Below are 25,634 nucleotides of genomic sequence, written 5' to 3' on the forward strand. Positions count from 1 at the left end.
GACGTTTATTCAGCTGTGTAAAAACTATAACTTTAATCTCAGCCAAACCGATTTACTCAGGAACAAATAAAATACTAAAAAAAGCCAAAAAAATAACATTTTTAAGTTATCTAAGTGACTTATATATCATGTTTAACTGAGTAGCGAAAGACGGCGGTGGGTTTGAAAATGATTTGCCGGGAGTCCGATGTTCTCACGGGCTCTAGTGAGCCTAGCCCCCGGCTAGCTATCGAGCTAGTGGGTAACAGACGTCTCCGAAAACGTCGGAGCGCTTTTGAAAATATGCGGTGTCTTGATAAACTGAGCAGATATTTGAGGTTTACACAGTTACATTCTCGCCTGAAAATATGTTAAACGTTTATTTTGTGACCCAGAAAGAATAATAAGAGTAATATTATAACTAACTAGCCGCCGCCATTGTTGGAAACTGAGCAGGGCCGCGCTATGAATTCTGGGACAGAGCTACTTCTTCTTCTTCTGGGGTTTAACGGAAGCTGGTATCCTTGTACATGCAGTGCTGCCATCTTCTGTTTCAGTCCGTTATTACACTCTTAAATCCTGCTACTTATTCCTGCGTCTGTTGTGATCTTACAAAGCTTCAAACGATTAACTCAGTCGTCGACGATTTTGATAGTCGACGTAATTGTGACTAGTCGACTAATCGTGGCAGCCCTAGTTGCCATATCATTTTTTGATTGGTCGACATGGTACATTTTTCGACCAATAGGAAAGGGTGGGGGTTTTTTGGTTTTGGTTTTGCTCACAGGCGGAGAGTGCTTTCGAGCGTTTTCCTTATAAAACGCCGTTTTTACCGTTTCTTCCCGCAGTAAATATAAACAACGATAGTATTCAGGAAGAAAACCAAACATTGCATATATTTTTATCATAACTCTGGTTTTACATGTGCGCAAGCGCACAGCTTAAAGCATAGGAGTCAAACTCTGGCCCGTGGGCCAAATTTGGCCCGCAGCCTAATTACATTTGGCCCACAAAGCCATACCAAATTACTATTAGAGCTGGCCTACTGGTATTATACAGCTAATATATATATTATTTAGTATTAAGCTTTGCTTGTTCCATATTCAATTTTTCAGCAAAACTTGTTTGAGTCCATAAGAAAAGATTCATTCTTATATCTAGAGGAAGATTTTTTTTTCAATAAATATTAATGTTAGCCCGCGACTTTGTTCCAGTTTTGAATTTTGGCCCACTGTGTATTTGAGTTTGACACCCCTGGCTTAGAGGGAACATTGCCATTGGGATAGGTTGGAGGAAAGTGTATCTGGGCACAAGGGAGTGGCAGTGGATTAGTTGGATTAGCTGACAAGGCCAATCAGATCCATCTTCCTCAAGGTGAAACAGGCCTGAAAAGTAGTGAGCAGAGGGGGGCTCATGTTAATCCACCCTGCTTCCAACAATCGAAAGGGATATTTGCTTTATAAGTAAATATATTTCCTTATATTACTGATTCATATTATATACTAAAACAAGTCACAGTGCAACTAATAAAGGCTGCTGTAATTGTATCACAAAGTCTCTTGATGCATGCTCAATCATCCAGGTAAATGAATCCCCAAAAGTTGATTCTGTTCAACTGGGTGTAGTGTTTTCAGAGGGAGAAACGTTTCGTCACTCATCCAAGTGACTTCTTCAGCCTCTGGAGTTGTTTGTCATCAGCATCACATGATTATTGGTCCACATGCAGTAGACTTTTTGGGTGCAAAAGAAAGAAAAAAATCTAGTAATCGCAGGAAAAATTCAACAGAATGCACTACAACAACAACAAAAAAACTTAGTGGAGAAACATGAAAAAGCAAACTTCAAATAAAGCAAACTGAGGTTGGCAAACAACCTCCCCAAAGGAGACAATATAAAACAATATATACACTCAGAGAGATTAAAAACAAGACTGAAAATGAGAAACAATTGGCAGTTGTGTTATAATCATAGTAACAAATCATATTCTATGTGTTCTATACTCTGTCATTAAAAGATACACCCTGTGTTAACTGAGATGTACCATAGCACTGTGACTTGTGATTCCTAAATTTTAAATTTCCTGCTGGTCTGTAACATCAATTGTAACTGAATAATACACATACACTGACTGGCCAATTCGTTTGGCAAATCATTAATGCAAATATCATTCAGTCACATGGTCCAACATGATGCATTTACTAATATTCTAATATATGTTCATGACACAGTGAGGTTTCCCACGTGGTGTGGGAGTTGGTGACTTATGGCTGGCTTATTGATGCCAGAGATCAGAAAAGAATGGCTAAACTGCTTTAAGAAGATAAGATAAGATAAGATAAGATAAGATAAGATAAGACACAATAAGAAGATAAGAAGAACTTTATTGTCATTGTAGTTATACAACAAAATTTGTTTGGTAGCTCACAGAGGCCAGCAGCAATAAAACAAGAAGCAGCATAGTAATAAATAACCATAGTAAAAGTATAAGATATAAAGTAAAAGGAAGGCACTTAGCACAGTAAATAACAAAGAAAATATAATAGTATTTACAATATAACAAACAGTATAAGATAATATAACAGTATTTACAATGTGGTAGTTGAGTGCAAACATGAATGTCCCATAAAGTGTCTAAAATAATACGTATAACAGTAATTACAGTGTGGTAATTTAGTGCAAACATTAAACATTAACGCCCAGTAAATGACTTTTTACATTAGCAGCAGACATGATATGGGGTAAAAGAGAGAGAGTTAGCTATTGTGTGTTGGGGGAGGGGTGACACAGGCTCCAGCTCTGGGGAAAAAGCTGTTCTTTAGTCTGTTTGTGTGGGTTCTGATTGCCCCATATATCTTCCCCGATGGGAGGGGTACAAAAAGTCTGTGACCTGGATGGGTTGGGTCCTTGATGATGCAGCTAGCTCGCTTCTGTAAACGGCTAGCATACACAGTGTCAAAATTCAGGAGTTTGGTTCCAATGATCCCCTTGGCAGTTTTAAACTAATAGAAAGGCAACAGTAACTCTTGTTGCCACTTTTTAAAACCAAGGTATGCAGCAGAGCATCTCTGAACACTCCACATTGTACCTTAAAGCAGATTAGCTATATCGGCAGAATATCGCACTGGTGTCTTCAAGTGCCGGACTTGTAAACTAAGAACAGGAAACAGAGGCTACAATTCAATAAAAAAAAACAGAAGATTGCAAAAACATTTCTCGGTCTGATGAGTCTTGATTTCTCTTGTTACATTTGCACTGTAGAATTTGGCATAAACAACATGAATCTACCCAGCATTATATCAGCAATAGAAGCTGCCAGCAGTGGTGTAATGTGTGGGGGATATTTTCATGATGCTCTCTGGGGCACTTAGTATCAATTGAGCAGCATTTAAATTTCACAGCCTGCCTGAGTATTGCTGCTGATCATATTCATCTCATTACAATTATACTATGCCCATCTTCTAATGGCTGCTTCCAGCAGGTAACACATCATGTCACAAAGCCCAGATAATCTCAAACTGGTTTCTTGAACATGACGATGAGTTCACTGTACTAAAATGGCCTCCATAGTCACCTCATCTCAATTCAATAGAGCATGTGATGGAATGGATATCATGGATATATAGCTGACAAATGTAATCATGTCAATATGTGGACCAAAAGTCTGCAATGTTTCCAGCACCTTGTAGAATTTATGCAACATAGAATTAAGATATTTCTGAAGAGGTCCAACCCAGCTAATGATGTGGTACATGAAGGGGCACAAATTATATCTGTATTATAATTCATTCCACAGAAATATGAAATATGCTGTGATGACAACCAAACTCTAATCCTGGTTCTGACCGTGTCACTGTGAGGGTCTTTTCCACTTGTCTTCTGATAAATTGATATTCTTCATTTTGTCACATGTGAATTTACAGTGTGCACTACTCTCACTGTGTCCCTCTATTGGTGCATTGTTTGCTCACAGAGTAACAGTAACAGCAGCCTGTAACATGGACTTCAGTCGCTTTCCTCTGGATTCTCAAACCTGTTCACTGGAGCTGGAGAGTTGTAAGTAAATTTCATCTGATGATAAAATGGTGCACACATCAAGTATTTCATTATTATTAGTAAATATCAATATATTATCTTCTTTTTAAATTGTATTGTCTACCATGTACTCTGCTATTTCTTTGTTTTGTTTTTTGTAACAGTTCCTCTATATTTGAACTTTTCTCCATACATGTTAGGAGAATTGCAGTTAAACCAGTATAAAACTGACAGACCATCATCTTGATGCATCAGCAGAGGTGGCAAAAGTGCAGACAGGGTTACAAAGTACTCCAGTAAAAGTTGAAGTACTGATTCAAATTCTTTACTCAAGTAAAAGTCAAAAGTAAAAAGCAAAGAAACAGACTCTGAAATGTGCTCAGAAGAAAGTAAAAGTAGATCTTTTTGAAAACATTTGCCCCAGCTGTTTTTTATGTAAAGCCAACTGAACCTCGTGCTATATTAATGTAATGTAATATACTCAGCAAGCAAGCAGAGTAAAAAAAAGGGTGAATTTTTAAAAGTAGCTCTATTTTCTGTTACCTCAGTCTGAGGAAAAGGATCAAAACTTTTCTTGGTGTACAGGCTGTGATCAGCTGCCATGCTAATACCAACTTTATGTAGCAAAACTACATAAAGTTGGTGAACCACATTCACTGAATTCATCTAAGCATCATATACTTAAATTCAAATTAATGTCTGCTCCCCATTATGCAACCCATAGCCACTGTGCACCAGTCTAACACAATTTTCTTCACTTTAAATCCATTCCAATATGGCAAATTAAACTTCAGAGTGTTTTTGCAACCTTTTAAATAACACAAAATCGTTAAACACCTCAATTTGTTTAGCAAGACTTTTCAGTATATCAAAAATATCAAAAGACATAACTTCACATCATATGCTTCCTTTATTTTTTCAGCTTATCAAATTCCTACTGTGCAGTCCTTACCTTTAAATATCACCTCTCTTCTTCCTCTCCTGTCCTGTCAGCCTCATTTTTCTATGTATGGATTAGCTCGTACTCGCTCGTACTCTTTTCTCTCCTTGGACCATTAAGAAGCTAGCAGACTCAGTGTGCAACAAACTGCACACAAACAGTTTGTATGTATGTATATTTGTTGACCTCATAGAAATGCTACATTTGAAGTTGCCGTTTAAAAAAATGTTACTGACTTTATGCTAACAATTGAGCTGTGAGGTCAGGTCCTTGATCATTAACATGCAAATTGTCATGAACATTGATCAAAAACCACTGATCAAAGCCCATTGATCATTGGCCATGAGTACCATTCACATTGTTCCTTCAGTGGGCTGGTTTCAGTCATTATGCAAATGTACTGTTTATAAGATTGGGGAAACCTGCAGTCAGCTGAGACTGAAGAAGTCACTTGGAGGAGTGATGAAACGTTTCTCCCACTGAAAACGCTACGTCCAGATGAACAGAATCAACTTTTTGGGATTTACTTACTTGGATGATTGAGCATGCATCAAGACATCCTATACACCTGCACACAACCACAAGTGGATAAACAGCTGATTCAGTGCTCCACAACCAGGATGTGGAACATTGGTTCTCCTGGATATAAAGTTAGACTAATGGAAAGATTCTCCATAACGACCTATGCCAGTGGTTCTCAAACTTTTCACAATGAGTACCACCTCATAAAATATATGGCTCTTAAAGTACCACCCTTATGACCGACATTAAAGTACAGTAGTATAGGCCTATTTAACACCACATACTGTTTACCCAGGGCAATTTTATTTCTTATATGAATGTTATTCATTTTAACTGTCATAAACAGGATGTGAAAAGTGATAATAATAACAACTGTACTGCATTAAAACATTCACAGCAGGTGGGATATGCAATCTTTAAGTGATGACATATGAACCCTGCTTCCATGTCCAAACTATTCTACATTTATTAAGGCTGTTGTGTTTTTAACATGTTTTAATGTTTTGAATTTTGTTCTAATTATTTAGAACAAGCCCCTAAAAAAAGTTGGTGATCACTGTCATCCTCTCTTGGTTTTAATCATCACTATTCATTTTAAAGCTCTATTCATTGTAAAACCTTACAATGTAACTACAGCCCAGCCCATGCAGCAGTATATTAATGACTAACCTTGTATTGTGGATGGATTATCTCAGTTGTTCTCCTGACTGAAGTTTGGTCCATTTAAATCATCCCGACATGCAATTGCATTTGTCCCTAACCATCGGGAACCTTCACGTTAACTTTTATCGAGTGGAAAAAGGTTAGCGTTCATCCTCCAGCTTCACTGTGTTTATGTTATGCTAACTATAGCTGTGTAGCTAGCCACATCATTATATACCGGCTAGCCCAACTTCAGTAACCCTGCAAATGCTTTTGCTGTTTAGTTTTCTGTCTTCATTTATGTTGGAAGTGATAGCAGAGCTGTACATTTTAATTTTTGTTGTGGCGGTTAAGCTGCCGGATTTTTGGCTTCACGACCCTCCTTCATAGTTTGTGTACGTCGAAACTCAGTTTGCTCAGTTTGCTCGTCGTGGTGTTTCAGCCAACGACACAAAATGTGGTGGCCTTGCTGGATCCGCTGTCCACCCGCCATGTGATGACCCTCCTCTGGGATCTCTCCAGCCAAGGAAAATACACCGCGCTCAGTACATCGCTACTGCGGTGCTACTCCCTTTCTCACATAGAGCAGGCCGTGAAACTCCTCTCTCTCTCGGGCCTGGGTGATGGTGCCACTCTCGAGCTCATGGAGAGCACGCTGTCCTTGCTAGGAGTAGATGACGGCGGATTCCTGTTCACTCACGTCTTTCTCCGATAGTTGCTGGTGCGAGGTGGCTTCGCCAGCTGGGTGCGAAGGATTAACGCCCTCTCGCAGAAGAAGTGGATCGCATCCTGACTCACTGACGGTATCTCCCGCACCCCTACCGATTCTCCCGGGAGCCTCCGACTCATTGATGGTGGCTGGGATCACGGCACCGCGGAAAAGGGCAGTGTTTTTACCGTCAGCGTGACAGCACCATGGCACCTTTGCAGTTTTAAGGCCCAGGGAAACGAGCCTGCCAGCACTCTGTAGTCTGGCTGTGACCTTTTCTTTTTACTATTTAATCGTAAAAAAAATGGAGATTTCCCGCGTACCACCAGAGAGAGCCCAAGTACCACTAGTGGTACGCATACCACCATTTGAGAAAGACTGGCCTATGCCATTATGGTGCCGAGTGCACTTACAGACACTCTTATGCTTGAATGTGGACAAACTGTGGCTGTCAAAGAATTCCAACAACAACACACCTCTCTGGTTCAGATTGGACCAGAACAGTGCCAATCACACCCCCCAAGGTTGCACTGTCATTGCTGACGTGAGCACTGACATTTCCCAGTAGAACAATGGAGCACCACACCCTGAAATTACAAGAAGGCTTGGTACACTGAACTGTCATTTGGCAGATAATTACAGAGAACAGTCATTCCTAGGTTACCAGAACTGAGGCCATAGGGAAGGAAAGTAGGATTTGGTGTAAGATCAGTTGCAGTGGTGCCGTGTGGGGAAAATAATCACTTAAAAATAAGTCAATAATTTGTATTATGAGTTCTAATAGAATTTGATTTATGAACAGACTGTGATTAGCTGACCTGTGTTGCTTTGAGATACTGTGCTCGGTGGGACAAAAATGCAACTAGAACATGCTGGAGGTATTAAAGGTATTGCGCTACAGTAGTTTGAATGATATTATTCCAGTATGCTCCAATTTGTTCAGCTAAATGGAGAAATCTTCCTCATACAGTAAGGTTCATTTTGGAGTTCCACACGGTATTGTGTTGGTAATTTAATTTGTTTCAATTTATATTATTCACACCTCCCTCAGGCAATATTCTTAAAAGTCATAGCATACATTTTTCTCAGAAGAGAATTTAAGGGTGAGCTGTGCTACTAGGCACACATGTCATATTTACCATCAACTACAGGTTGAGGCATCTGACAGTCTGTATTATTTTGAAACACCATTACTCCTGCATCATTTTTTTCCTCTAACCTCTTTGTGTGTGTGTGTGTGTGTGTGTGTGTGTGTGTGTGTGTGTGTGTGTGTGTGTGTGTGTGTGTGTGTGTGTGTGTGTGTGTGTAAGGTTTGTGAGGTTATACCCGTAATCTACATAAGATAAGCACACCCCTAAAAACATTGTGTACGCTAGCTTAGATAAACACCAGGTAGTGTGGTAACTTATGCTGTACAAACAACTCAACAACATGCTGTGTGACAAACATGCATGAAAGTCTGCACCAGTTTCCAGAGCCACCATGGAGATCTAGTGTAAGTCATCCAGCATATCCCAGTCCCTGGACATAGTAATGGCACCCAGAGAGAAGGTCCCAGAACACCACAGAAGCCGGGGGACTGCGAACAAATCCGAAGCCCAAGTGGGGCACTGGACAACACAACCCAGGCATCACGGCCCACCCCAAGAGGTGGTAAAAGTAAAGACAAAAAGTAAACCACAGATTGTATAAAACTGACAGACCATCCATTCACGATCCATCAGCAGAGGTGGCAAAAGTAAAGACATTGTGTACTTAAGTAGAAGTACAGATGCTAGTTTTTACAAATACTCCAGTAAAAGTTGAAGTACTGATTCGACTTCTTTGTCATTCTTGATAGAATGATAGATGCGCAGTGAAATTTAAAGTAAGTGACATGAATGCTAATTGGCCTGGAGAAAATGATTTGACTAGACCAGTGATCACACAAACAGCTTAAAAGTATGGAAAAGGGGGAGTGATAAAGCTTGGATTTGGCCGGCAACACCTGGGAGCAGACAGATGTGAGACCATAGATTTTCCTTATTGAACTTACTGGAGACTAAGTTTCATTAGTCTCCAGCCTCCTTCCTTCCATTTACCGTACAGTCTCAGGGTGCTGGATTTGAGGTTAAACCTTCCATACATGGTCAAGAGCTTCCTTGTCTTCCTTGTTCTTGATTTCTATCTCCTGTCAACACCCCGGATCTTGATCCTACCATTCCGCTGACTCTTCAGGACTTGCCTGACCTTTTGTACTGCAGGTACTTGGTGGTTGCAGCTTTCCAAGTGGCCTCTTCCTGATTCCATTTGCTTGTGGGATTTCCAAATACTTGTAGCTGTCCTCAATGTCTGCAATGTTGTCTCCCGGTAGTGCGATCCTTCAGTTCTGACTACCGTCCAACTGACATTCTGATATCGTTGCTGTATATCTTCGTGGTGTGGATCAGTGAATCGATGTCTCGTTCACTCCTGGCATACAGCTTGATTTCATCGATGTAGAGGAGGTGGCTGACAACTGCTCTATTTTGTAGTCGGGTTCAGACCTGTGAAGAACAGCAGTGGGGAATGGGCAACTCCTTGGTAGATCCCGCACTTGATGGTGACTTCGGCTATTGGTTTGAAGTTGGCTTCTAGTGCTGTTCACCACATCCCCACTGAGTTCCTGATGAAGACTCTTAGGATCCTGTTAATCTTGTATAGTTCTAGGCATTCCAGGATCCATGTGTGGGGCATCAAGTCATAGGCCTTGTAGTCAATCCAGGCAGTGCACAGGTTGGCCAGCCTAGTCTTGCAGTCTCAGGTGACTGCTCCATATACCAGGAGCTGGTGTTTTACGCCTCTGGTATTGGGGATCAGGACTGTCGGGCCATTCTCTGTGTTTCATCCCTTAGGAGCCTGTTCATTTTTGCTGCCAGATGCTCATGGAGTGCAATCAGCTTCTTCAGCCAGTAGGCATGAATCATGTCATGGCCTGTTGCTGTCCAGCAGCTAGATGTTTGCCACTGTAATGCTTACTGGACCCTGTTCAGGGAGTTTGCGGTGGTCTGCTCTTAGATCCACTAGCCACTGAGCATTGCCATTGTAGGTTGCATCCCTCTGACTTATGCTGTTCCAGTATTACTCTGTCTCCAGCCTTGGTGGTGCTGTTCTCATATTCTTCCCCTGCCATTGAGAGTACACCTTGGATGGTTTGGTGGAGTACAGCTGGTTTGTTCTCCTGCCCTCTATTTCTCTGGTATACCTCTTCAAGTAGTTGGCCAAGGCTGTGAGTCTTTGCTTGGCAGTTTCCAAGGCCTCAGGTATGGACTACTTGCTGTACTTCTTCGGCACCTTCTTCATCACACCTTTCTGTAACGCCGATAGTTGGCCAACTTCCCTCTGTGCTAACTTGATCTTGGCTTCTAATCTCCTTCTCAATGTAGGGTACTGTTCCTTCTGGCTTTTCATCTTATAGCCAAGCATCTCACTGATTAATGCTGCTGTTGTGTAGATCAGCTGATTAGTCTCGATGATGGTTGCAGTAGGGATTGTACATAGTGCTGCATTCACATCTTCTAGTAGATCTTCAGAGGGTACTTCATGCAATCTTGGTAACCGGCTTCGTACGGTCCAGCTTTCCAGCTTTGCCATGATCCTATCTTTCAGGTCACTACTTCATACTTGGTGCCCAATCTTGGGTGGGGGTGATGATATCTCCCACCTGGCTCCCCCTTGCCATATCATTTGTGTTGCACCTCGTCGATCTCTATCTGTGAAACCAGTTCCTTCTTCTGAAAGTTGGAACACTAAGTTACTAGTTGTTTCACCATCAGTCTGGATGCTGGTTAGGGTTAGGGACCTCTGTGGCCAACAATAAACACCCCTCTAGCTCCACTGCCAGTCGGTGTTGTTTTCCGCCAATCACCACGCAGCTGTCAATCCTGCATCCTCGACCGAAGCTATTGGCTGAGTCTGTTTGAGTCTGTTTGAGTCTGTTTCGTTGGCGAGTGAATGGGCATTAATGAAGAAGCGCAGGCCACTCCTCTTACCCTGCTTTTTTTTCCAGATGTCTCCTCCGTCTACTAGGCCCCAGATTGAGGATGGTGACAGGACCAGGACCAGTAGTAGATTTGCATTACCACAAACAGGACAATGAAAACAGGAAAAATCCCACAAACTGCCATTTCTCATTATATAACTTCAGCAACAGCAAATTAATTATATTTAATACAAAAAAATGTTGTCAGAAATCCCTGAAAGTGCAATCAAACTAGGCCAAGTAAATGCCATCCAGTGGATGTCTTGATTGTAGGATCCAAGGGTTCAAGTAACTGTGGCTCTGTGCATAAAAAACATAATTTTCCCTGTTATTTCTGCAATACTCTTCTTACTATCCAGAGATAGAGCTACCTGTGTACCTGGGCACCTTAGTACCCAGGTACACTGCACCTTCAGCCTGTTCATTCCTTTATTTTTAAAGGCATCAAAAAGGCTGCCAGGAAAGCCAGCACACACTAGTGTCTCTATACATTACATCCTCTCATGTTTTAAATTTATCTGTGAACTATGCGAAGCTTCAAAATCTCAACAAAAGACAGTTAAGGAATTGCAACAGAAGACAGTTGCATTGTGTTGTAAATTTCTTGAGTACCACTTCAAACTGGCTCTTTTTTCAGTGGTACATTTTACATTTGCTGAAGAGACAGTGCTTGGCATAATATTTATAAATCCTGTCCAGCACTGCCTTAATAATACAATAAATACAATCCCTTACTAAGGTTGCTATAGCTCAGGCTATAGAGCAGATCATCTACTAATCAAATGGTTGGTACTACTCATATGTGGTATGAGTAGTTTTTTCATGTTATGTACATACTAATATATTCTTCTGACAGTTTTAAGTTGCAGTTTCTTTACTTTTGATTTAGGTTGCTCCTCTGTTTTGTTTTGTTTTTCTTTTTTTTTCTTAATGTAAAGAAATGGTTAAAAGTTCTACTGGCCAAGTCTAAGCTTATTACTGCATGGTGTTTTACAGATGCTTACACAGATGAAGACTTGATGCTGTACTGGAAGAGCGGAGATGAGTCCCTCAGCATTGATGATCGTATCTCCTTATCACAGTTTCTTATTCAGAAGTTTCATACCACATCTCGCTTGGCCTTCTATAGCAGCACAGGTATAAACACTTAACAAAAAATCATAAGTTCTTGATGCTTTTTAAATTATGTTTTTGTGTATCTATACAGGCTTGCACTTACTTACTGGGTACAGTCAACATATAACCTTTCCTTTAATTCCACCCTTAGGATAAATTCGGACCTTTTATATTGGCTGCTATGCTAGCATGGTTTTAAGGGGGAGGTTTTTAAAGAATCTGAAATCCTCAAATAGTCAAACTGAGCCTAAGTTAAACTCATTGAAAATGAAATCATTTATAACAGTAAATAATGAAAAGTAGAAACAACAACTTTAAGTTTACAGAGGTAGAAAGACATCATGGAATTAGCCGGTAATAACAAGTCAAATACAACTGTCAATCTGGTGGGACCAATACCAAGTCTGGACCACTACATGGAGTACAAATTATTATCATATCTTCATGTTTTTATGTTTCTTTATTTCATGCTTATCTAAATAAGCATATGGTTAGCCCTGCTAAGCCAGGTCTCAGTAAGCACGAGTAAACAACTGTCTTTCACCTCTCATGTTGATGTTACATCCTGTCTGAGATGGTTCCGTTTATTTTCCAGTGAGTGGACGTTTGCTTTGTTTAGTATAGCAATTCTTCTTGATACTTCGGAAATTAATGAGATGATGAAAAGCATAAACGAGTGTCTGAATAGCCTTGCAGGCCCGGTATCTTACCAGTGATACCTGTTATGGCAGATACCCTCTAAATTGGTGCACTGGGTTAAATTTTGGGGCCTGGACAGTAGACCTCAAAGTTCTGTTACTTTCAAGGGGCTAGAGTAACCTGTAAGACCTATTTATACCAAAAGGATTAATACTCAGAAATATACCTTTACTGTTTCACAAACGATTAAAAATGACTTTAATTACAGGATATCAAATTGAAACAATTTAGCAGGAGCAAAGCAAAAGCAGAATCAAATAATAATAGCAATCACAAGTCATTGAAATCACTTCATTGCATTTTTTCTTTTCCATGTAATACTTAATATACTTTTAATAATTACACAGCATTTGAACCTTCAGTCAGCTATGGATACAATATCTTAATGTTTCATTTGTTTCAGGTAATTCTACTTCAGGTAGATTTGTCATTAATACATTCTCATATGTACATCCATCTTAACACAATTCAAATATAGAGGAATACTCACTTTTTCTTAATAGAACTTATTTTTATTAAATTATACATTATAAAAATCAGACATTCTTTGGTGGCTCCTCCCCATCCTGCAAAACACACACACACACACACACACACACGCACACACGCACGCACGCACGCACGCACGCACGCACACACACACACACACACACACACACACACACACACACACACACACACACACACACACACACACACACCTCCTAAGGCTGTTTCTACACAGCCTCTCAGTTAGACCTGTCTTGGAATCATTTCATAGGTTGTATTGGCTTATTTGTTATATTTGTTCAACTTTAAAATACTTGCCAAGGTCGAAGCTTGATCACGTGGCTGTAGCTCAGGTGGCAGAGCAGGTCAGCCACTAATCAGAAGGTCGGTGGTTCGATCCCAGGCTGCATCCTGGCTGCATGCCAAATATCCTTGGGCAAGATACTAACCCCATGTTTGCCTACCGGTGGTGGTCAGAGGGCCCGGTGGCGCCTGTGTCCGGCAGCCTCGCCTCTGTCAGTGCGCCCCAGGGCAGCTGTGGCTACAATGTAGCTTGCCATCGCCTGTGTGTGAATGACTGAATGTAGTGTAAAGTGCTTTGGGGTCCTATGGACTAGAAAAGCGCTATACAAATGCAGGCCATTTACCATTTACCATTACAAGATCACTGCTCAAACTTAAGAATAAGGATGATTTACTAAACCACACAAAGAAACTCTGACTGGATGTTAAGCCTTTTCGTCCTGTCTCTGAGGTGATGAGAGGTAAGTCAGGGGGACTTCAATCTGTCTCTATCCCACCTTTCTTGATACAACCTATCTACAACCTATCCCCAGCATAAACTCTGAAGTTCTGCATTCTTTTTCAAGGCAGAAATGTTAGTGATAGTATTTCTGGATTTAAAAAAAAAAAAGGTATAGAAATTGTTTAACTACAATAAAGTTCAACTCACCAAATACGGATTGAAGAATTTGAAATAGCTGGCAAGAGCCACCCAGAGGGTGTGATTTTAAAAGCATCACTTTATTATTTGAAAAATACCTTTCTCAGAAACCCAGGAGACTCATCTTTATAAATGTCTTTTGCTGCTGAACATTCTAAATTTTGCTGCACAAATAACGAGCATTCAAACATTACATATTACATCTGTCTGAAAGTCTTTACACTGGTTAAGCACTTAGTTAAGCACTGATTTCATTTCATGAGTTTTTAAGCCAGTGCGTGGGTTTTATCAGATGTTTCTTGCGGATAACCAGTGGTTTATAATCGAGGAAGGCCCTGTGGATCTTCCAGCTGTTTTCTCGAAGAAGAAAAATATTTGGTTAGGCTGCTTTTTGTTTCTATCTGTCACCAGGCAGTTTTTATGTTATTAAGTTAGAGGGCAAAAGTCATACATTTTGTTGCAGTACTTTAGAGGAAATAAGAAGCAGAATTCTTCACTTCTTACATCTTACACCTACACATTTGACACCTCATGCAAAATCTTGACATTTCAGGTAAGGAAAGCTCTGACTGTTTTACCACTCTGAGAAGGTCTCTTGTTGTGTTTTCAGGCTGGTACAATCGTCTCTACATCAACTTCACATTGAGACGGCACATCTTCTTCTTCCTGCTGCAGACGTACTTTCCCGCCACACTCATGGTGATGCTTTCATGGGTGTCATTCTGGATTGACCGCCGGGCTGTGCCAGCCAGAGTCTCCTTGGGTAAAAAGAAAAAGAGAGAAAAAAGAAAAGAAACTCATATCAAATGTTCTTTGAAGAGGCTCTGCATGCCTGAGGAAAATCTGTCTCTGTGGAATGATGAAAGCTCGTTGTGACATAGCTCCACCAACTGGGAATACACACATACATGTGTCATCACACAAGCCTCCCACGCTATACCACGCTTACTTTTCTTTTGAATTATTTTCTGTATTGGGGCTGTTGCTGTACTTGTCACGCAGGCATCTGCTTTCCCCCTTACTTCTCTTATGGCTCAGCTTATCGCTCTTATTAAATTCAGTTGGTGGAGATGTTTTTACATGACTGTTTGAAGGTCTGTTTTTTTCTTCTTTCTGCTTTGTGCATTTAATAATTTACAGCAGCAATTTAAATTTGAAAGTTGCTCAGGCAGTCCTTGGGCAGTCTATGCAGATGAAATTAACAGGTAGCTAATTCTGGTGTCTTTTCCTTTGAGAATTCTTTTAAGAGTACCTGACAAGTATGTTAAAAAAAAAAGTAACACATAAAGCAGAAAGGTTGGTTCTCTACCTCCTATTAAATTGAAAAACAGCTCACTTACTGTCTCCAAAAGTTGATTCTGTTCATCTGGACGTAGCGTTTTCAGTGGGAGAAACGTTTCGTCATCATCCAGGTGACTTCTTCAGTCTCAGCTGACTGCAGGTTTCCCCAAATCTAATTGGGGAAACGTTTCTCCCGCTGAAAACGCTACGTCCAGATGAGCAGAATCAACTTTTGGAGATTTACTTACCTGGATGATTGAGCATGCATCAAGACGTTTTAACCCGCACTTACTGTCATTCAATGGATTTACCTACAGAATTTTATTTTAGCTCTTCAGCTAATATTGCCAACAATGACCAGTTTAACCTGCATTGGCTGCTTTGAATACATGCTGTGTGTTCAAATAAACACCTTTGGAATGCTAACACAACTTTTGAACAATTCCAGACCTTTTACCTGCTTAAAGACTTTCTCAGTCAGTTGTTTGATAACATTTAAGCCTCCAGAATTGGGGGGGGGGGGGGGGGGGGGGGGCGTCTCACCTCTCAGTTAAAAGCTAAATGTAACCAATTTTTCATCCCATAACTGTAAACTGAATAGGTTTTGGTACACAGCTGGAAAAGTGCAAAAATGTACCAGTGTCTAAAATTATATGGTTCTAGCCAAAATTCTGCAGCCACCCAATTTTCTAGTGTACATGCTCCCCACCTCCTCACTTCATTAATGGAGTCATTCTACTGGACTCCCTACATTAATGAGCTTCTCAAACAAAATGATTTTTAATAAAATGGACTAGAGAATAACCTTTTTATTAACTTTACATGACATTTAAACTAAGCCTATTATGGATTTGATTCCCTTATAATAAATTAAATGTTAATAATGTTTCACTTAAATTAATCTTTAAAGACCTGTTTAACAAAGGACTTAAAAAGACAAAATATATACTCATTTTGAATAGGCTGTACATTTATCAGTTATCTATAATTGACGTCTTCATCTTCTAATATTCTCTTAATTTATAAAAAGAATTTCCAAATTCCCAGTCATGTCCTCTTGCTACTTGTTAATCTTTAAGAAATGTCCCCATGCCACACAAACAATGTCAGCGACTGCTGTATGCACCATTTCATTTGGTTCTGTGGCCAACAGAACCAAATGTACTGATATTATAACTTCAAATGAAAAACAAGATGGAAAAAATCCAGACACGACCCAGCAAGAACTGTGCATGGTCAAGCTGTTTTAAGAAGCATTTTTCAATTCTATAAATATGGAGCTGTTAAAGATTGATACCATCAGTCGGAATGAACATAAGGTCTTTAAGCCACAGATGGTCCTTTTGAGAGATGAACTAACACACTACTAGTTTTGGTCTTTTTAAAACCAGGAAAACATGAAACAATTGCAAGCCTATCACTGAAGTGAAATGAGGCGAGCACTGTGTTGGATCTGAGGTTGCCGAACTCAATTCCTCACATTCCAAGCATGTAGGAGAAACTACTGTGACTTCACAGTATGCTTGGCAGACCAAATGTAGATAACATTGGTTCATTTTAAACAAATGAAAAGCAATGATTCATAGTTTAATGCGATTATACAGAAAATTGCTCATACTTTGCATGTGATCACCTGTAACACATTGGTCCTTTAAAGACATCTGGACTCATCCTGCTGTAAAAAATGGAGGTATTAGAAAAATGAAATGACATTCAGGTTGGCTCTCTCTCTTGCAGTAGAGTATCTCTTCCTGTTACAACACACACTGGTGTTTTTGTGTAGCTTATCTGCGTAGCCAATTTAATTAAAAACTCGCTAGCAGCATGGCCACTTCACTCGTCTCTCCTGCACTGTCTTGCTCACTGCTTCAGATGTTTAGTTAGTCCTTGACATCCTTGAGTAATAATGTGTGTTTGCACATTATTCCACACCAGTTGATTAATCAACCAAAGACCTAGACAGAATTTTAATTCATTCAAAAGCCTGACACTTAGCCTTGTCCACCCCAGCTGGAAAAATCAAACAACCAGTCTTATTTGTTGTTACCCATCATCCACCTAGGCTGAGGTTCTGTCCGAATTCTCAGACTTTGTCTCTGATTTATGGGGTCATATAATTGTTGGGGATTCTCTGTTTTCTTTTTATTATTATAGGGTCTTTACCTTACAATATAAAGTGTTTTGAGGGAAGTGTTATTGTGATTTGGCACTATATAAATTTAATTAAATTGAATTCTGTCACAGTCTGGCGAGAGCAGACTGTATGAATTGAGAAAAGGACCCAAAACGCAGACTCCAAGGAACAGGGAACAGAACTTGAAATGTTAACAAAAGGCGAGCCGTTTAATATGGCTGATAGAAAAGGTACAAACAAAGGGCAAGGCAAACTGAAGCAAAATTAACACAAACCTAAACTGGGGAATCTAAACAAACAATAAGAAAAACCTAGACAAGAAACTTGGAAGCATGGCATGAACAACAGACGACCTGACAATCACACACTGAAAATAGAGGACTTAAATACACAGCAGGTGATTAGGGGAAGTGGGAACACATGGAGGAACAGCTGACTGACATGAGCCTAATGACAGAACAAGGGAAGTGAAACTAAATACAATGTACAAAGAACACACGACTCCTTCAAAATAAAACAGGAAACATGAGACAGACATGATAATACAAACTTGATAACATAAGACACGCAGCATGAAACACGAAGGTTGAGGGGAAACTTAAATACAGGGGAAGAAAACACAAGGAGTCTAATAACCAAATGAACTTAGATAACCTAATGAACAAAATAAACTCAAACTTAAAACGCTGGGTCAAAAGACCCAGGACCATGACAGAATTCAGTTGTTAATAGTTTTGCAATTACAAGTGGTTGTGAGAGATCCAACAAATTTCTAAAACTCACACTTGTAAATTTACGATGATGTTAAAACACCTACTATCATTGTAGGTAATACACTATACAAGGCCACAACGCACTGATGTATTTTTATTATTTTCTAGTTATATTTAATTTAAAATGATGATTTTATTATCTTCAGCATATAATCAAATATCCAGCCTTGTCATGTCACATGCATTGCGTGGCAATGGTATTGAATCAGGGTAATGCTTTTACGCCTGCACTTTTAGCTATACATAAGATTAGCTCCCTGACTGAAGATAAAAAAGAATTATGCTGTAGTGTCTACAATGTAATATGAAAAAGATGCATGCTAAGATTCAAACATGTTTACTTTAGTAAAACTTTGTATCCTGTGTCCAGGCATCACCACAGTGTTGACCATGTCCACCATCATTACTGGAGTGAATGCCTCCATGCCCAGGGTCTCCTACATCAAAGCTGTGGACATTTATCTCTGGGTCAGCTTTGTCTTTGTCTTCTTGTCTGTGTTGGAATACGCTGCTGTCAACTACCTGTCCACTGTCCAGGACCGTCGAGAGCGCAAAATGAGAGAGAGAGTGCGGTCTCAGGTTTGTTTCACTGCACTGATAAATCAAAAGAGAAAGTAATGTAACTAAAAAGAGGTTAATTCATTCTACTCACAAGGCACACCTCAACTCCTTCAGCTGTATCAAATGGCAAAACCTCCAGACTCTCTTCCCGAGTCACTTCACTTACTACAATATCTGTCAGGGTTTCTGTTTTACAAGCAACACCTCAAGAGTGCCAAAGAAATAAAGACAGAAATAAAGAACAGAGAAAGAGTGAGTGTTTGTGGCCAGCAGTTTGTTAGAGTTAGTGAAATTTGTGAGATCTCATCCCTGAATGATGTTTAACAGTTGAATTATACATTTAGGGAAACCAAAGAACCCTGGCTAGGTGGATGGCACAACACAGAAGAGCTATCTTGTCAGGCCAGGACTCCGCAGTCTATTTACACCTACAGGCCAGTCTTCCAGTGATGAGGATGTACACATCTTGGACAGGGAGAAACGCTGGTTGGAACAGAGTCAGGGAGGTCTTTAATGTTAGAAAGGGAACGAGCATCACTAAGCCGAGGAGGAGTCACCATCCTACAGTGCTGTGATTGCAGCTTTTTCCAAAGTATCTCTCCCCCACCACACTCCCTGCCATTGCATTCGTGGTTCTCTGTGTCTGGCGCTGGGTTCTCGGGTGAGTACTGGCTCACTCCCAGCAGCTGCTTGGTGGGGCCTGGTCCCCCTGGCTCAGTTGGGCACCTCCCGGGGTGTGGAGGGCCCTTGGATCTCAGGTCTCTGGGCCCGGGGCTTGGTCTGCTCTGGCGTAGCCGTCTGCCTGCTGGAGCCTGCAGGCTCCTGTATGCTGCTCAGTAACATTCAATATTTATTATTTACTGTTACTGGTTTGTTGGTTGGTTGTTGCTGTGATTCCCCTACTCTGTTATTTTCTTTTTGCTTTTTTTTCTTCAGCAGGTGATGGAGCAGATTTTTAGTGTCTTTTCTCTCTCTATCACTCTTCTCCTTTATTTTTCTTTCTATCTCCTTCTGTTAACTCAGGAGACAGACACATCTCTACTTTTAAGATTAGACCAAAGTGCCTTGAGGCAACTGTTGTTATGAATTGGCGCTATATTAATAAAACTGAATTGAACACCTTGTTCGAACATAAGAGTGTCCATAAATGCACGTGGCACCAGGATGCTGTAGGCCGCAGGTCGATGATCGATTTTGTAATCTTTCCACCAGACCTGCGACCATATGTTCTGGACACTCAGGTAAAGAGAGGGGCTGAGCTGTCAACTGATCACCACCTGGTGGTGACTTGGATCAGGTGGCAGGGGAGGACGCTGGACAGACCCAGTGCACCTAAACGCGTAGTGAGGGTGTGCTGCGAACACCTACAGTGTGCACCTAATGACGTTAGATAGTCTTTCCAAAGCGATTTAAGTAAAACAAACATACATGTGTAAATTCATTCTGAACAATTCTCGTGTTTCCTCATTTTTCCAATCTCATAATATAGGGACGTGTTGGGTGCCCGGAAGCGTAATACAGTGGGGCAAAAAAGTATTTAGTCAGCCACCGATTGTGCAAGTTCCCCCACTTAAAATGATGACAGAGGTCAGTAATTTGCACCAGAGGTACACTTCAACTGTGAGAGACAGAATGTGAAAAAAAAAATCCATGAATCCACATGGTAGGATTTGTAAAGAATTTATTGGTAAATCAGGGTGGAAAATAAGTATTTGGTCACCTCAAACAAGGAAAATCTCTGGCTCTCACAGACCTGTAACGTCTTCTGTAAGAAGCTTTTCTGTCCCCCACTCGTTACCTGTATGAATGGCACCTGTTTGAACTCATCATCTGTATAAAAGACACCTGTCCACAGCCTGAAACAGTCAGACTCCAAACTCCGCCATGGCCAAGACCAAAGAGCTTTCGAAGGACACCAGGAAAAGTATTGTAGACCTGCACCAGACTGGGAAGAGTGAATCTACAATAGGCAAGCAGCTTGGTGTGAAAAAATCAACTGTGGGAGCAATCATCAGAAAATGGAAGACATACAAGACCACTGATAATCTCCCTCGATCTGGGGCTCCACGCAAGATCTCATCCCGTGGGGTCAAAATGATCATGAGAACGGTGAGCAAAGATCCCAGAACCACACGGGGGGACCTGGTGAATGACCTGCAGAGAGCTGGGACCAAAGTAACAAAGGTCACCATCAGTAACACACTACAACGGCAGGGAATCAAATCCCGCAGTGCCAGACGTGTTCCGCTGCTGAAGCCAGTGCATGTCCAGGCCCGTCTGAAGTTTGCCAGAGAGCACATGGATGATACAGCAGAGGATTGGGAGAATGTCATGTGGTCAGATGAAACCAAAGTAGAACTTTTTGGTATAAACTCAACTCGTCGTGTTTGGAGGAAGAAGAATGCTGAGTTGCATCCCAAGAACACCATACCTACTGTGAAGGTGGAAACATCATGCTATGGGGCTGTTTTTCTGCCAAGGGGACAGGACGACTGATCCGTGTTAAGGACAGAATGAATGGGGCCATGTATCGTGAGATTTTGAGCCAAAACCTCCTTCCATCAGTGAGAACTTTGAAGATGAAACGAGGCTGGGTCTTCCAACATGACAATGATCCAAAACACACCGCCCGGGCAACAAAGGAGTGGCTCCGTAAGAAGCATTTGAAAGTCCTGGAGTGGCCTAGCCAGTCTCCAGACCTCAACCCCATAGAAAATCTGTGGCGGGAGTTGAAAGTCCGTGTTGCTCGGCGACAGCCCCAAAACATCACTGCTCTCGAGAAGATCTGCATGGAGGAATGGGCCAAAATACCAGCTACTGTGTGTGCAAACCTGGTAAAGACCTATAGTAAACGTTTGACCTCTGTTATTGCCAACAAAGGTTATGTTACAAAGTATTGAGTTGTATTTTTGTTATTGACCAAATACTTATTTTCCACCCTGATTTACGAATAAATTCTTTACCAATCCTACCATGTGAATTCATGGATTTTTTTTTCACATTCTGTCTCTCACAGTTGAAGTGTACCTCTGGTGCAAATTACTGACCTCTGTCATCATTTTAGGTGGGGGAACTTGCACAATCGGTGGCTGACTAAATACTTTTTTGCCCCACTGTAGCAGAGGCCCCAGTCTGTGAGATCTTCAACGCACACCAACGGCAGAGCTGCAACAGCATTCCGAGGGAGACTGGGGACATTGAGTCCAAATGGACCATGTTCAGCATCTTCATTGAAGCTGCTGCATTTAGCTGCGGCCGCAAAGTGGTTGGTGCCTGTCGTGGTGGTAACCCCCAAACCAAATGGTGGACACCAGAGGTGAAGGGAGCCACCAGGCTGAAGAAGGAGTCCTATCAGGCTTGGTTAGCCAGTGTGACTTCGGAGGCAGCTGACAGGTACCGACAGGCCAAGTGGAATGCGGCTTGGGCAGTGGCTGAAGCAAAAACTCGGGTGTGGGAGGAGTTCGGAGAGGCCATCGAAAAAGACTTTGGGACTGCCTCGAAGAGATTCTGGCAAACCGTCAGGTGTCTCAGGAGGGGAAAGCGGTGCTCTACCTGCACTGTGTATAGTGCTGGCGAAGCGCTGCTGACGTCGACTGAGAAAATTGTCGCGCGGTGGAAGGAATACTTCGAGGACCTCCTTAATCCCTCTGACATGTCTTCCGAGGAGGAAGCAGAGTCTGGGGATGAGGGGAATGACCCGCCAATTTCCGGGGGCGAGGTCACTGAGGCAGTTAAACAACTCCTTGGTGGCAGAGCCCCTGGTGTGGATAAGGTCCACCCCGAGTTCCTGAAGGCTCTGGACGTTGTAGGGTTGTCCTGATTGACACGCCTCTACAATGTTGCGTGGAGATCAGGGGCAGTACCCCTGGACTGGCAGACGGGGGTGGTGGTCCCCATCTTTAAGAAGGGAGACCGGAGGGTGTGTTCCAACTACAGGGGAATCACACTCCTCAGCCTCCCTGGGAAAGTCTATGCCAGGGTGCTGGAAAGGAGAATTCGTCCACTAGTCAAACCTCAGATACAAAAGGAACAATGCAGTTTTCGCCCTGGTTGCAGAACACTGGACGAGCTCTTTATCCTCTCAAGGATACTTGAGGGCGCATGGGAGTTTGCCCAACCAGTCTACATGTGTTTTGTGGACTTGAAGAAGGCATTCAACCGTGTCTACGAGATGCTACGGGAGTATGGGGTGTCTGGCCCATTGCTACGGGCCATTCGATCCCTATACAACCTTTGAAAGAGCTTGGTTCGCATTGCCGGCAATAAGTCAGACTCATTCCCGGTGGGTGATGGGTTCCGCCAGGGCTGCCCTTTGTCACCGATTCTGTTCATAATTTTTATGGACAGGATTTCTAGGCGTAGCCAAGTGGCGGAAGGCTTTCACTTGGGTGGCCTCAGAATCTCATCTCTGCTTTTTGCAGATGATGTGGTTCTGTTGGCTTCATTGGGTGATGGCCTCCAGCTTGCACTGGAACGGTTTGCAGTCGAGTGTGAAGCAGCGCCGTGGTTCTCAGACGGAAAAGGGTGGAGTGCCCACTCCGGGTCGGGGATGAATTCCTGCCCCAAGTGGAGGAGTTCAAGTATCTCGGGGTCTTGTTCGCAAGTGATGGGAGAAGGGAGCCGAAGATCGACAGATGGATTGATGCTGCGGCTGCAGTGATGCGGACGCTGCACCGGTCCTTCATAGTGAAGAGAGAGCTGAGTGTAAAAGCGAAGGTCTCAATTTACCAGTCGATCTATGTCCGTACCCTCACCTATGGCCACGAGCTGTGGGTAATGACCGAAAGAACGAGATCGTGGATACAAGCGGCGGAAATGAGTTTCCTCCGAAGGGTGGCTGGCCTCTCCCTTAGAGATAGGGTGAGAAGTTCAGCCAACCGGGAGGGGCTCAGAGTAGAGCAGCTGCTGCTCCTCCACATCGAAAGGAGCCAGCTGAGGTGGTTCGGGCATCTGACAAGGATGCCTCCTGCAGACCCAGGACACGCTGGAGAGATTATATCTCTCGGCTGGCCTGGGAACGCCTTGGTGTTCTCCCGGATAAGTTAGAGGAGGTGGCTGGGGAGAGGGAGGTCTGGGCTTATCTGCTTAGGCTGCTGCCCCCGCGACCCAGCCCCAGATAAAGTGGAAGAAGATGGATGGATGGATGGATGGATGGATGGATGGATGGATGGTTGGATGAATTTAAACAAATGGCACTGTGCTGTACTGAGAGCTTTTAAAGCAGAAGTTTGAACAACACAATCCTTTCTGATAACAGTAGCTGAAATGAATAAGATTGGCACATTTACAAGACAGCTATCATTCATGCAGTGATCTTCAAAAAATCTGTGTTCCAGCTGCTCTGTCCTGGAGCAAAGATGAACTGTTGATATGTGGTGATGTTGCATGCAATAATGACTTCAGTTGTATTTCTTCCCTGCCAGTCACTGCCCTGTACCTGTGGTATTTCCCAAACACGAACCATGACCATGTTGGATGGCACCTACAGTGAAGCTGACACCAATAGTTTGGCTGGCTACACTGAAGAGCCCATAGTACCTGAGGAAGTACAGGCAGACATGCACGAGGTTTCTGATAAACCTGATCATATGGTGGTACACCTGTCAGTGAGTAGTGAGTCCACAACAACGAAGAAGAAGAAGAGCCTTCGTGCCCTCAACATCATCCAGAACACGCATGCCATTGACAAATACTCCCGAATGATTTTCCCTGGTTCATACATCTTCTTTAATCTTATCTACTGGTCAGTATACTGCTAAACAACACTGTCAGTCAAGACTGAGGCCAGTGGGGACATTAGCATACACAGATAGTATGAATGCTACATCAGTGAGACAAGGGACTAATTCTGAGTGCTGTTGTGCTGCTAAATCATTATAATGAAGGACATGAGCAAAACATGTCTTAAATGTTTCCAATGTGACTATGGGATGTCAATCAGTTAAAAAAAACAAAAGATATAAATTCTGTTCCAAACCACTGATGCTAATTCTTGTCGTCTCTTTTAGCTTTGTCAGTTGTCAGCTGCTATTGAAAAGGTCTTTGTACAAATTACTGCTATTCCTGGTATGATGAAGAAACCGTATATTTTGTATTTTAATTGTATAGATAAAGATACAGTGTATAGTGTCTGTATTTATGCCGTGAGGTATTGATTGTTTATTTATATTTATTGTTTTGATTTTTAACAATCATAAAATGAAAGTCACAATGAGGTGCATTGTTAATCATGACTCAGTTATTTTCATATATATATGATAGATAAATAATGAACTCTGATCATATTTGTAAGACAGTTATTTCAGCTAAAATGATATTCTGACCTAAGATTGAGGAACACACATTAAGAGTTCTCCGAGGTTACTCTGTTAGTATGCGCATCATCTTAAAGGCGAATAAGTGCTTTTGCTTTAACATGGATACCTGCTTCTATTTTGCTGCTGTCAGTTTCAGCATTTTCATTATATGCTGTATAGAGTTCTAGAAACAAATATGGGAACAGCTCAAATGTTTTTGTGAAGAATGGCTTCTAAAAATATGAAAGAAATTGATTAAATACAAAGTGAAGCTGATGAATGTCAATATAGTAACATTAGTGGAAAATAATACATAATCATAAAGTTTTCTCTGTAAAAGAAATCAAGAAACTCAGGATTCATGCCGTGGAGAACAATACTATGTATACCAAAGTTTCTTGTAATGTAACCATAACTGCAGAGATATTTCACTTACCTAGGACACTTGAACTAAAATTCAACGTACTAGTAACACATGACAAAGATCAAAGGTCTGTTAGTCAGTATTAGAAGTTGGG

At 41.6% G+C, this 25,634-nt stretch overlaps 1 protein-coding gene across 2 annotated transcripts in view; it reads left to right on the forward strand.

Annotated features, from left to right (window-relative positions):
• gabrr2a (gamma-aminobutyric acid type A receptor subunit rho2a) overlaps nt 1-25,034 on the forward strand; it is a 64,390-nt gene extending 39,356 nt beyond the window's left edge. For both annotated transcript variants that reach the window (XM_026151955.2, XM_026151959.2), the window contains 5 exons: nt 3,950-4,032; nt 11,821-11,961; nt 14,682-14,834; nt 18,630-18,838; nt 24,244-25,034. In XM_026151955.2, the coding sequence (XP_026007740.1) occupies nt 3,950-4,032; nt 11,821-11,961; nt 14,682-14,834; nt 18,630-18,838; nt 24,244-24,579 (922 nt within the window). In that variant the 3' untranslated portion in view covers nt 24,580-25,034. The remainder of the gene's footprint in view (nt 1-3,949; nt 4,033-11,820; nt 11,962-14,681; nt 14,835-18,629; nt 18,839-24,243) is intronic.
• The last annotated feature ends 600 nt before the right edge of the window (nt 25,035-25,634 follow it).

The sequence above is a fragment of the Astatotilapia calliptera genome, chromosome 19 (assembly GCF_964374335.1).
Source record: "Astatotilapia calliptera chromosome 19, fAstCal68.1, whole genome shotgun sequence".
In the NCBI taxonomy this organism is placed as follows: domain Eukaryota; kingdom Metazoa; phylum Chordata; class Actinopteri; order Cichliformes; family Cichlidae; genus Astatotilapia; species Astatotilapia calliptera.